At 35.8% G+C, this 12,417-nt stretch overlaps 2 protein-coding genes across 3 annotated transcripts in view; both read left to right on the forward strand.

The window, feature by feature from the left end:
• The window catches only part of LOC117118995 (alanine--tRNA ligase, cytoplasmic-like), a 14,517-nt gene extending 4,879 nt beyond the window's left edge, over nucleotides 1-9,638 (forward strand). Inside the window, exons 5-18 of one of the 2 annotated variants that reach the window (XM_033263768.1) lie at nucleotides 679-823; nucleotides 1,004-1,149; nucleotides 1,504-1,612; nucleotides 2,038-2,191; nucleotides 2,486-2,755; nucleotides 3,511-3,680; nucleotides 4,345-4,470; nucleotides 4,744-4,881; nucleotides 5,643-5,783; nucleotides 5,909-6,021; nucleotides 6,168-6,402; nucleotides 6,971-7,090; nucleotides 7,591-7,791; nucleotides 8,268-8,444. In XM_033263768.1, coding sequence (XP_033119659.1) covers nucleotides 679-823; nucleotides 1,004-1,149; nucleotides 1,504-1,612; nucleotides 2,038-2,191; nucleotides 2,486-2,755; nucleotides 3,511-3,680; nucleotides 4,345-4,470; nucleotides 4,744-4,881; nucleotides 5,643-5,783; nucleotides 5,909-6,021; nucleotides 6,168-6,402; nucleotides 6,971-7,090; nucleotides 7,591-7,791; nucleotides 8,268-8,444 — 2,245 coding nt within the window. Of the gene's footprint in view, nucleotides 1-678; nucleotides 824-1,003; nucleotides 1,150-1,503; nucleotides 1,613-2,037; nucleotides 2,192-2,485; nucleotides 2,756-3,510; nucleotides 3,681-4,344; nucleotides 4,471-4,743; nucleotides 4,882-5,642; nucleotides 5,784-5,908; nucleotides 6,022-6,167; nucleotides 6,403-6,970; nucleotides 7,091-7,590; nucleotides 7,792-8,267 lie in introns of both variants that reach the window. The other variant, XM_033263769.1, reaches the window with a different exon arrangement.
• Nucleotides 9,639-11,037: 1,399 nt separating this feature from the next.
• Nucleotides 11,038-12,417, forward strand: part of LOC117119016 (CMP-N-acetylneuraminate-poly-alpha-2,8-sialyltransferase-like) — a 6,128-nt gene continuing 4,748 nt past the window's right edge. The window contains exons 1-2 of the mRNA XM_033263797.1: nucleotides 11,038-11,230; nucleotides 11,726-11,802. Of these exons, the coding sequence (XP_033119688.1) occupies nucleotides 11,785-11,802 (18 nt within the window). The 5' untranslated portion in view covers nucleotides 11,038-11,230; nucleotides 11,726-11,784. The remainder of the gene's footprint in view (nucleotides 11,231-11,725; nucleotides 11,803-12,417) is intronic.

Here is a 12,417-nt window from a genome sequence, read left to right on the forward strand (position 1 = left end):
ATAATATTATTAATCATACTTAATGATTGAAATATGTAATATTTCATTATAGAATCTCTGAAGACCGAGTTCTCCCATTCGGAATGAAAGACAATTTCTGGGAGATGGGTGACACCGGGCCATGCGGACCATGTACCGAGATTCATTATGACCGCATTGGCGGACGAGATGCGAAGCACCTGGTGAACCTGGATGACCCAGATGTACTTGAGTTATGGAATCTTGTGTTCATCCAATTTAACAGGTACTTAATTTTGTATTTTCATAACCACAATATTCAAAATTCTTTGTCGTATTTAATTTTAATACAGAATATATTTACTATACAGTGGTAGCCCCATTCACAAGATACAAGCCATTTACAGTTTTCCCTCGAATTAAAGACCGCTTCTGGGACCAGAGTTTTTTTTATGGTCATTAGCTTTGGTCTCTAATTAGAATAATAGAAATAAAAGAAATTTGTTAATTTGGGACCACTGAAAAGTGGTCTTTAATTGGAGGTGGTCTTTAATTAGAGGGAGACGACCTGTACACTTGATATTGTTTTTGGTAGTTGTTTATAGTTGTGAGAAAAATCCTGACATATTTGTGGTTGAACCCATGATCTTCCTTTTTTATAGCTGGCACCAGCCCTGCCACACCATTACACAACCTTCTTTCCTTTCATTCTCTTCACAGGGAGAGTGCAACTGTCTTAAAGCCTCTACCTGAAAAATCTGTAGACACAGGGATGGGGTTAGAAAGAATTGCATCAGTGATCCAAGGCAAGACCTCAAACTATGACACCGACCTTTTTACCCCAATTTTTGATGCCATTCAGAATGTAAGTACACAGGAGGAATCCATTCTTTTCTTTTGCCATTTACCCAAAGACATGTGACATTTCTAAATATGGTCATGATGACATCACATTACAACCATATATAGGCACATCATGACTATATATGGGCATACAACCGTTTTTTGTCAAAGAAAATTAACTTTCCCTTAATTCTAATCCTAGGCTACAGGTGCCAGAGCTTATACTGGCAAAGTAGGAAAAGAGGACACGGATGGAGTGGACATGGCGTACCGTGTAATTGCTGACCATGCGAGGACCTTGACCATTGCTTTTTCAGACGGTGGCAGACCAGATAATGTTGGAAGAGGGTAGGAATTGATTTTTGTGTTACATACATACCTTGATATACCTACCATCACAATATTATAATGGTTTATTTCTATATAATTTGAATTAAATTATAATAATATACCTTGTGGTAACTTTTGAAGCTTGATTATTTACTAGTATTTGAAACATCTATAATGAGGATGAAGTATACAGATACTGTTGATCATTTAGAATCCTCAATCCATCTTATCTATTATCCAAAAAAATAATTATAATAAAATATAGGGAAAATGATTAATAATTGAATCTGGTCATGGTATTTAGATGTGGAGAAATGTAGGTTTGTTTTGTAATTTACTAATAAAATATTGCAAATTAATTGTGATTGACAGCTATGTGTTGAAGAGGATCCTAAGACGAGGCGTAAGGTACATCACAGAGAAGCTTGGTGGCGCTCCAGGGAAGTTTGCAACGCTTATCCCAGTTGTCGTTCAAGTCTTGGTAGGAATTTATAAAAAATTTTAAATTCTTACAAAAAAAAAAATTAGTTGAATATTTTCATTTAGATAACAGCAAAATGTGTCTAACTTGTAAAGCCCAGCTAGCAGATTTAATCAAATGCACATTACAGACCTACAGACAGCTGAAGGAGATAGTAGTGATTTTATGGAAGACAGCCTTAAGCAAATGCCATTCAGGGATGTAGTTATGGTGGGCGGGTCCACACAGCCTTCAAGATTTCCACCTAGTCTAAAGCTAATTTCATGGCCCTTCATCCACACTTACTAGCCCACTTTTCCATCCTAAAGTCTAATCTTATTATTTAGAGTTTACTAATGTTATCACTCACCCACCCGTAGTTTTCTAAATCTACAACCCTTCCCATTACATAACAAGCATGTCTGACTTACTTTAAATTATTTTAGGGTGATGCATTTCCAGAGGTCAGGAAAGACCCACAGATGGTGATGGATATAATCAACGATGAAGAAGCACAGTTCTTAAAGACTCTAAACAGAGGTCGGAAAGTTTTGGAACGTACCATTAATAAATTAGGGGATTCCTCAAAAGTATTTCCAGGTTAGTATACGGTTGATTCTTGTTAGTCTCTCCATGGAAACAATGATTTAGCTCTATTTGAAACAAAAGACCACAATTTATTGTTCAGTTGCTAGTTCACATGGCCTTTGAGGTAGTTTATACAACCAATTTGTGATCATGAGTTTGCCTTATTATGGTATGATATGTATACAATTGATTAATTTATACATATTTTTAATGTAAACTTCTTTTTAAAAGCATAACTTTGCAATATGCTAGAACAGTAGTTTGATAATAATAAGATTCTTTAGTAGAATTATTTCTTTTTATCAGGCAAAGCTGCTTGGCTATTGTATGACACATATGGCTTCCCGGTGGATTTGACAGAACTTATGGTGGAAGAGAAAGGAATGTCCATAGACCATGAGGAATATGACGTGGAGAAGAAAGCAGCTCAGTTGAAATCACAAGGAAAGGGATCAGGAGTAGACGACACCATTAGTCTAGACGTATACGCCATCAATGAACTGAAGGAGAAGAGGAAAGTGCCCCCAACTAATGATCTACTTAAGTACAACTACACAAGCAATAATGGAGTGTACAGTAAGTGTCACTTTTTAGTTATTGAATATTTGAAAATCTGTGTGGCAGTAACAAAAGTTTAGAACAATATTATTCAATGTTTAAATGACTTACTATGCAGTTGCGGATCCAGGAATTTGAAATAGAGGGGGCCCAGCCAGAAACGTTCACAGATGGAGGGTCCTCTCACCTCAGCCCCACATGGTTGAGGCTGAGGTAAAAATAAGTATGATTATGGCCGGAAATGGCACACTTGGACTTAAATTTTGAACATTTTTTCCCCCATTTTTAAAAATAATTTTGACAAATTTAGAGGAGGCCCATGCTGAATTCCTCTCCCCCTCTTGAATCTGCCACTGCTATGGAATATTGTTGGGATGGGGGACGGACTAAACTAGCTGGTACCAGTTTTCGGGGGGAGCTAAGGCACTAAGAGACACTTAGGAAGGAAGTCACTGAACGGGAGTGCAACCTCCTCCACTCCCTAGATACAAACTGATACATTTCACTGCCACATCATCCTACCTGGTACCCATGTAAAATACTCGTAGGTGGAGAGAGTCAAAAAGAGGTAAAGTGACACAAGCAAAATTCACAGTGCAGGTTTGAACCTCTGACCTTATGGTTGAGAGACTGAAATGCAACCGCTCTCATTTGGCATGCAGTATACGTTTTACATATGCAGTATAGATTGCTGCTGACTCTACTACTAAAGTATTGATTATTATTATCATTTTCATCTTCATAAATGCCTAATTAATTTATTCTTTTTCTAGATTTTGAGTCTGCGGTTGGAACCGTAATAGCAATTAGGAAAGACAAGCAATTTGTTGAGAAGGTTGAGAATGGTGATGAGTGTGGGATCCTCCTGGACCAAACCTGTTTCTACGCAGAGCAAGGAGGGCAGATCTATGACGAAGGATTCATGGAGAAAGAAGGCAACATTGTAAGTGATTTTTCACTTTTTGTCTATTCTTTGGAAGCATAAGGATTTACTTGCAGTACTTTGGGGGGAAACCTTATAGAAGCATACTGGCTGGGCCTCAGGTTAGTCCACAACTGAACAGTAATCAGAGGGTTTCAATGAATAATGTAGTGTTTTACGCTAAGGCAGGGGCACTGCAATGTACAGGAATAATATTCAAATGGCACGCTTGCTGGTTCTTGGATAAGTACTTTAAATTGTAGGCCTATTGTACATAATTTGTTTACCAGGTAGCTCGTACACGAAAAGACCCTTAGGTGCAGTGGTTGGACAGGCCTGGACTCCCCACCCCCATTGTAAAATAAAAAAAAGTTATAATTTGCCTATCTATCCAAATAACGTTATTTTGATTGCAGTCCTAATATTGTGGTCTAAAGCACATTTTGAACCATACTAAGCCATAAAAACTCTCCCTGTGAAGGATTTTTATTCTTGGCTGACGACTGAGGCTCTAGTCAGCCCCTTAGTTCGGACCCCTCCGTCAGATATGTCGGACCAGTTAAGGGAGAAGCAGGTTACTGTAAGAGCCAGTCCACACCTCGAGCGCCTTGAGACCGGTATAAAGCGCTATATAAATCTAACTGCAATACATTACATCTAAATACATATTGTGTTTTTTTTACAGAATGTTGAATTTCGTGTAACAAATGTCCAAGTGAAAGGTGGTTACGTGCTTCATGTTGGCAAAGTGTCTGCAGTGGACAGCGAAGGGATCAAGGTCGGAGATGAATTCAAACTTGTAATTGATGAGGTAAGCTGTTTCTATGTTTAAGTGTTGTTTTTTTATACAAGTGGTCCTTTCTACTAAGCCCCGCCCCTTAGATATTGTCGTTGGTAAGGTCCCACAAATTGACCGTGTAAAAACATATGCAAACACATGTGTTTTGTGGGACGACACGTGTGGTTGTAGTAGACATTTTATATTTGTCTCTTTAGGTCAAAAGTATATTATTTTTGTACTTACAGCCTATACTGTGAAAACATTAACAAAGCTAAAGAGCAATGAATATGTATTTTTATTTAGTTGCGTCGAAGACCAGTCATGAGCAACCATACTGCTACGCATGTCGTGAACTTTGCCCTCAGGAAGGTGCTTGGTGAGGCAGATCAGAGAGGTTCGCTTGTTGCACCTGATCGACTACGATTTGATTTCTCTGCTAAGGTATGATGATTGCTAAGTAGCCTCGAATTAGTTGGTTTATTTTGTGGCTGACACAGTGTTATATCTTTAGGCTTGCAATCAAGATGTCAACGGCTCCAATAAATTTTTAAGCTAGATACTCCCAGTAACTAGGGCTGCAGTGCCACGCAAAACATAAGAAACTATAATACATATTCCAAGTATTTAAATACATGCCATTATGTTGCTATTTAATATTTCATTGTGTTTTTCATTTCATTTCAAACTAAATCATCAACAATTAAAAAAAGGTTATAAATGTGACTTACAATACATTGATAATACAAGAGAAACATAACATTTGATATAAATTATGTCATCATCAGGAAAACATAATTATCTATGGATCCAATGAACCAGGAATAAAAATACTGAAGATAACTTGTTACTCTAGTGCAATTGTTACTTACGTTGCTTAAAGAATAAAAGTAAATCCTTGCTGAGCCACAGGGCTCATAGGCTCATATGGCTCATAGTTTCAAGTAACGTGAAGCAGATGAGAGTGTAATACTCACCTGGAGTGGGACGCTGGTCCACTGCTGGTTACTCCCAACAATTTTCTGGTATTCATTGATACAGCTGGACAGAATGAAGCAATGTAGATAAAGTGTCTTGCTCAAGGACACAAGCAGAATACACAGCAAAGGATTGAAACCCGACCTTGAGATGCCTAACCATTTCCACTGCGCCAAACCATTAGGCCATAATTATCAATAACATTCTCTGTTTTCTAACATGTCTAGGGCGCCATGACAACTGCTCAGATAAAAGAAGCTGAAGAAATTGCAAATGAAATTATAAAGAAGAGCGAGACTGTGTATGATAAGAATGTTCCACTTGCTCTTGCAAAAGCCATTCAAGGCCTCAGAGCTGTGTTTGATGAGGTAAGCCCAATCATTTGTATCTGCTGCCCTCTAGAGATTTATCATTGCCACTCTAATTACTCTGTTTAACCATGAGGTTGAAAGGCATAGAGATTTAAATCGTTCATGTTAATTTTGTTATCCAGGTTTATCCAGATCCCGTACGTGTTCTTTCAATTGGAATTCCCATCGAGACCCTTGTGGAGGATCCGGACAATCCGGCTGGAACTCTCACCTCCGTTGAGTTCTGTGGTGGAACGTATGTTAATCTCTAATATTAATTTGCGAAAATCAGAACAATATTTAATGTATTTTCTTACAAAAAACAACTTCAATAAAAGTAAAAGCTTTTTCTCATAAATCAGCTGTTATGCAAGTAAAGTTATTTCTTCATTAATGTTTCAGCCATGTAAAGAATTCTGGAGATATTGGTCAATTTGTTATCTCCAGCGAAGAAGCTATCGCCAAGGGTATTCGGAGAATCGTGGCGGTGACTGGCGAAGATGGCGAAAAGGCTGTTAAACGTGCTGCTGCCATCAACTCGCAAATTTCACAACTTTCCACAACAATCTCGGAAAATGAAAAGACAGGTGCTTTCTCAAAGAAGGAGCTCACCAAACAAATTGTTGATATTGGAAATGTAAGTGTGAATGTTAGTTTATCTTTTATTTTATTTTTTTATTTTAATATTTTAATTAACATGTTCTATATGTGGCAAAGACAAGCCAAACCAGTCAGTCATCGCCAAAAAAATTGATTTTTAGTGAAATGCATGGTTAAGCAGTAATATTAAAATTATAAAATGGTAAAAGAATCGTTTAAATCCAACATTTCATTATGAAGTTACAGAACTTTAAATATACAGCTGTTTGAAGAATAGTATTTGAGAAATAAGCCTTCTAAGTTTACGATTTTGGGCATCTCTCAGACAGAGACAATCATCAAATCGTTAAAAATATTGTTTTAACACTGAAAATAGTTAAAATAAAAACATAGCATGATATGTAGGTGTATAAAGTTTAGTTTGGTGCAATAAAATAGATTTTGAAAATTTTTACAACAATTTCCGACATATTTCGGCAGTTATCTCTGAAACACGATTTGTGAGAAGCGACTGGTTTGGCTTGTCTTCACATCTTATAATTGGAAGAACTTTGTCAAGATTCAAGGTTTTGATTCTTTAATTTAATTTTTTTTTTTTTGTGAAGGATTTAAATGTTGCTACCATCTCCCAGTGGAGTAAGGATGAGATGAGGCAGAGACTATCTGATCTGAAGAAGATTTTGGATGATCTTGATAAAGCAAGGAAGGCAGCTCTTATTCAAAAGGTTGGAAGTTTTTTTTTTATGCTCATACAGCATAGAATAGATAGACAAATTTTAAATGTATGGTTTACAAAAGTCTTATTATAATTGGAAAATTTTTCTTATTCATGCGAAAAGAATTCTGCTACCTATTCTCAGAAGCAGACTAATACTGTATTAACAGTAGACTAAATCTTTTTGTATTCTGAAAGCCTATTGGAACTAGCCCAGGGCAAAATTTTGAACTAAAATTTTAATGACTCAATTCATATTCTTGAAAAAATAGAAGATTATGATTTACATTAATTATTTTATTAGTGCATATATCAGAACGGGATCCGACACTTAAATTTTTACATTGAATTTGACACTCGACACTATGAATCCCTTGGATACAGCACTGTATAAATGATTATACCTGTAGATAGAAAGACAGTACAATATTTTTTGTCCGATATTTAAATTTCCCAGACCTACTCATTAATAGTGATTTCAAAATTTGAAAATGTTCTCATACTGTGCAGGGTAAAGAAGCTGCTAAGCTGTTAGTAGAAGATTCAAAGGATAAACCTTACTTGGTAGTCCAGCTCGACGTCGAAGCTAACAACAAAGCTCTAGATGGCGCTCTTAAGGAATATCAGAAGGGGGCTAAGGATACCCCAGCAATGTTTGTTAGTGTTGACAAGGAGAACAGCAAAATACTATGCCTTGCCCAGGTCCCAAAGGTAGAGAACTTTTCATTTATGCATTTTTAGATATCAGTTTATTTACTATTATCCTTTTGTTAAATACTTATGAAAACATATTTAATTGTGCCTGTCCGATAAATAATTTACATGATGTGTTGTTATATAACGGCCAACTCAGACAGCTTTGTACAACGCAGCCCAATGCAACTTATCATCTGACAATTTTTTTTTCGTGAAAAACATATTAAATATATTTAATATTCTACGACACAACTACCCCTGACAGAGTCTTATGATGGGGACTCATTGCATCTACGTTTAACTCACACAGACGTGATGTGATGATATATCATAACAGTTCCACTACAATTTTTAAAATAGAGGGCGCTCTATTTCGTGAGTATTACATAGAGGGTGCTATATACATTTTTTTTTTTCGAAAACCAACAAATTAAGCAGGTATGTTATTGTCAATATACAGTAGTAAAGACTGTAAACTCTTTTCTCTTCAGAGTGTGGTCAGCAAAGGCCTAAAAGCCAGCGAGTGGGTAAAACACGTGTCTGACGTAATGGGAGGGAAAGGTGGCGGAAAGGATGCCTCCGCTCAAGCTGTCGGTGACAAGATTGATGCCGTAGAGCAGGTTGTACAAATGGCTATAGAATTTGCGAAACTGAAGCTAGAAAATTGATGACAAGTTAATAGGATACTGTTCATACACAGTGATTAGGCAATGACAGCTAAAATAAGATGTTATTATTTTAATTATTATTTGCTATTATTTATATATTTTTGTTTTGTTTTTTTGTTCACAAAAGATGGCACAAGTGATAAGCACTGTATATTTAAATATGTCGTTTTTATAGACATAATAAATATAATTTATTATTTTCATCTCTTCTGAACTGGTTTCTTATATACAGTATAAGTAACCCCTTACCTTGAGTGGCTTCATTAGCCTTGATTAGGGTGATAAATACAAAATAATTATGATAATATTACAGTAGGTAATTCCATGGATAAAAGAATAAGGGAGGTACATTTGAGATATTATTATCGTTATTCCTTTATTATTTTATGATTTATAAAAGTGAAATATCCATATCACGTCTTATTCTTATATAGTGTCTGGTACACATTTCATATCTCAATCTGGAAAAAAAATTCGTCAATTTTATTTATGAATTTATAGTGGGTCAAAACCATTAATCATGTTTAGTATAGATTATTAAATACTATGGAACATTCAAATGAAGAATTAAATTTCTTTTTTTCTAATAAATATTTTTTCTTATGTTAAGTTTGCCAATTTAATGGTACAGTACAATGTAAAATATGTATATTCTGTTTAGATTTTTATTTTGGTTTGTCAGTCTATTGATTCAGTGGGTCTTTTTGAGTGATGATAATTATGCAAAATCATTCAATCTTAAATGGACCAATCATGCAGCTAATACGAAACATAAAGAGGGCAGCATTTGGCTTGGATGAATCTGCTACAGTAGCCCGCTGGTGATTGGTCAAACGTTCATTTGTGGATGTATTATGTATTCCGTATTTAAAACTATAACGTGAAAGAATTTGTTCGAATTATTAAATTTATTAAACTTTGCAGAAAATCAAACATTAAACACTGAATAGTGGATGTTGATTATATAATGTTACATAATGTGAAATACAGCATGAAAAACAATCATTGTGAATGATATGATTTGCATATTTCAATTTAAGAATTTGATAATTAATTTTGATTATATATAGGAGCACTATAAGCATGGACATGCACAGATCATTATGTAGTAATATTTATCTAATGTCTCAATTGGACTAGTTTATACGTATGCTTGACATAATTGAAAATAAAAATGTCATGGTCGTATTTCCATTCCTATTCAAATTGTTTATTTTATTCTGTCACAAAATATAAATGATTATAATGATAATGCATTAATATCAGTGAAAACAATGTAATCGTCATTGTTAAATACTTGATTTTGTTCATACATTCAATGCAACCATGATGGGGGCACAGACTTGTGGGGGACTAGCCATGACATTAATAATGACCATAGCAAATTATTAGATTCATGCATTTTTATGTCTACTGCCCCAGGGGGCTGTAGACTCTTTCCTGTCGGCTCGCTTGTAAGTATTGAGAGTAAATCCAGTTGGAGGAATGATGGGATACATCAAGCTATAAAGGTAAATATGATGCCATGCCTAGATTAGACTTGTACTAGAAAGAACTACAAAGTCAACAATCTGTTATCTTGTTCAGTTATTCAGGTGAATTGCCAACACAACATAGAAAGCGTGGGGAAGCAGAAAAAGAAAAAAAAAACTGTTTAGCAGTCATTAGACAAACATTCCCGCTGGGTGGCCATTTTTGGCTATGATAAAGGATGAATACAGCAGTATACTGTATAATTATAAACCTAAATATCTTGTCAAGTTCTAGACCAATTGGATTAATGAACGTTGCTGGATCATTCATAGTCATTCTTTCCATAAAACTCAATTACATCTGGTTTATGGTTCGATTCACATGGCAATGGGAGAAATTGATATTGGTTCTATTTTATCCATGTTAAAAAAATTGTCAAACTTAGCTTTGTATGCATCTAAGGAGGATAACTGTCTCCTCGAACAGCTAGCTTCCTCCACACCCCCCACCCCCAACCCCTTTCACAGGAGAATCATGCTCTGTTCCCAACGCCCTCCAACATCAATCAACCTTCAAAAGGCTACTCATTGAGATCGTTTTTGTTTTGAACCTTACTTTAAACCAGTAGTGGCCTCAGCGGAGGTTGGGGAGAATCCCACTAGACGGCCTGGACCCCCCCCCCACCGTCAGACGCCACGACGATGTCGTCGGATCAAAATTTTAAAAGTAATGTTTGCTTATCCAAATTTCGTTATTTTTATTGCCAATCCCTAATACTGTAATCTAAAAAGTACAATTTGGACCATCTAATTAAGCCATAAAAACTACCGTAAACTCTACCAGGGATTTTTCACCCTAGGACCTCGACCGAGGGTCTTATCGTCCCCTTGGTTTGGACAGCTCGGACCCCTTGTTGGCAAATTTCTGGAGCCTCAGCTGTTTCAAACTTATCAGATCTTATAATTCGTGTCCAGCTCTGGCGCAGTGTACGAGGTCGAAATTTCGATAATTACAAACAGGGAGGTATAATTCTTCAGTTGTCCCAAATCTTCCTTTTATGTTCGTTGCTTCGTCGCTATTGACTTTGCATTTAACGCATGATTTCACAACACTGTTCTCAAAAGCGAGGCTTTGCGTATCGGGGTAGCCAAAAATCATTCTACCATTTAAGACAACACCTTGCTACTGTGTAAAAGTATATATAGTACCTACATTATTTGTATAATTTAGGCGAAGGCTGTTCGATAATGTCGACATTAATACGCCACATTTAATGAGGTTATTGCTACATAGGCCTATAGGTCCAATGTCAAGTAAGTATAACATTTTTGCTGATACTACCTAGGTCGTGGATAAGAACTTTTTGTTTTCATTTCGCCTATTCATTGACGATATCAAATCGGTGTGGTAAACGAATTCATTTGTATAATAATAGGGTTATGGTTATTAGAATGTTTATTGTTATTGAAGTATTCTATACTATCGTGGGAATTCATCTATGGGCCTTGCCCGGACGACATGAAGGTAAATCACGAATTCTGGGTGTACAATTCATTGTGTAGGCCTACACTCCATTGAATTATTGCTAATTCCTATAAAAATAAGAAAATGAATTGCAATTCCATTTACCCTTCAGTCTAAACCACAATATTCTAAATGAACATACCACTAAGCATAGATATATAATTCACTCTTTAGCAGAATCACGTTTATTTCTGGTTCCTTTAAATATTGTAGTTCACGCAATTACTTAGTGGACTACCGTTATACTGTGTGTTTGTTTTCTTACGGTATTTCTTATTCAACAGATTTTCGATCGCAAAGGCCGGATCGCGCTGGAAAACAATAGTACAAGGATACTGGAAGAATGGTTAAAACAAGAAAGGTAGCCTAAGTTAAATTTCAAAGACTTTTATGGCATACTGTTAGGCTTTTTTTTAAATTTTCTTATTTTAATCAAGCTATTCACGCCGGTATTATGGTAGATCTATAATGACGACGTAGCTTATAAGTGTTTGTCTAGTTCAAATTATTATTACACAGGAATTACGAGGAGCTTGTCTGAGTAAACGTTTAAAAATGCACCGTCACTAATCCCATCATGGAACTTTGGCAATAAGTGTCTATAGTTAGTATTGGCTGTTGTTCGCCACTGGCTATCATTTACAGTGGCTGATTCAAGGGGGCCTATAGTCTCTTGATGATGGCAAAATTAATGTCGAAATATTGAATCCCGACACGATGGCGTGCATTTCGATACTTGGAGTATGTATTATACTATCGAATGATTATTTCATTTAAACTAATAAGATTTTTTTTTTTTTTTGCATGCATGTTTGATATGTTCATAACATCAGCTGTTCCTATATATATAGCGTGAAACTCCGAGTAGCAACATTCTGTTCCAGCGACCTCCAGTTCTATATATATATATATGCTGTCTCTTATACACATCTAGATGTGTATAAGAGACAGATTTTCATCTATTAGGTTGTTTACA

This window comes from Anneissia japonica, unplaced genomic scaffold (genome assembly GCF_011630105.1).
Source record: "Anneissia japonica isolate Jap-2015-1 unplaced genomic scaffold, ASM1163010v1 scaffold1826_len1998817_cov189, whole genome shotgun sequence".
In the NCBI taxonomy this organism is placed as follows: Eukaryota; Metazoa; Echinodermata; class Crinoidea; order Comatulida; family Comatulidae; genus Anneissia; species Anneissia japonica.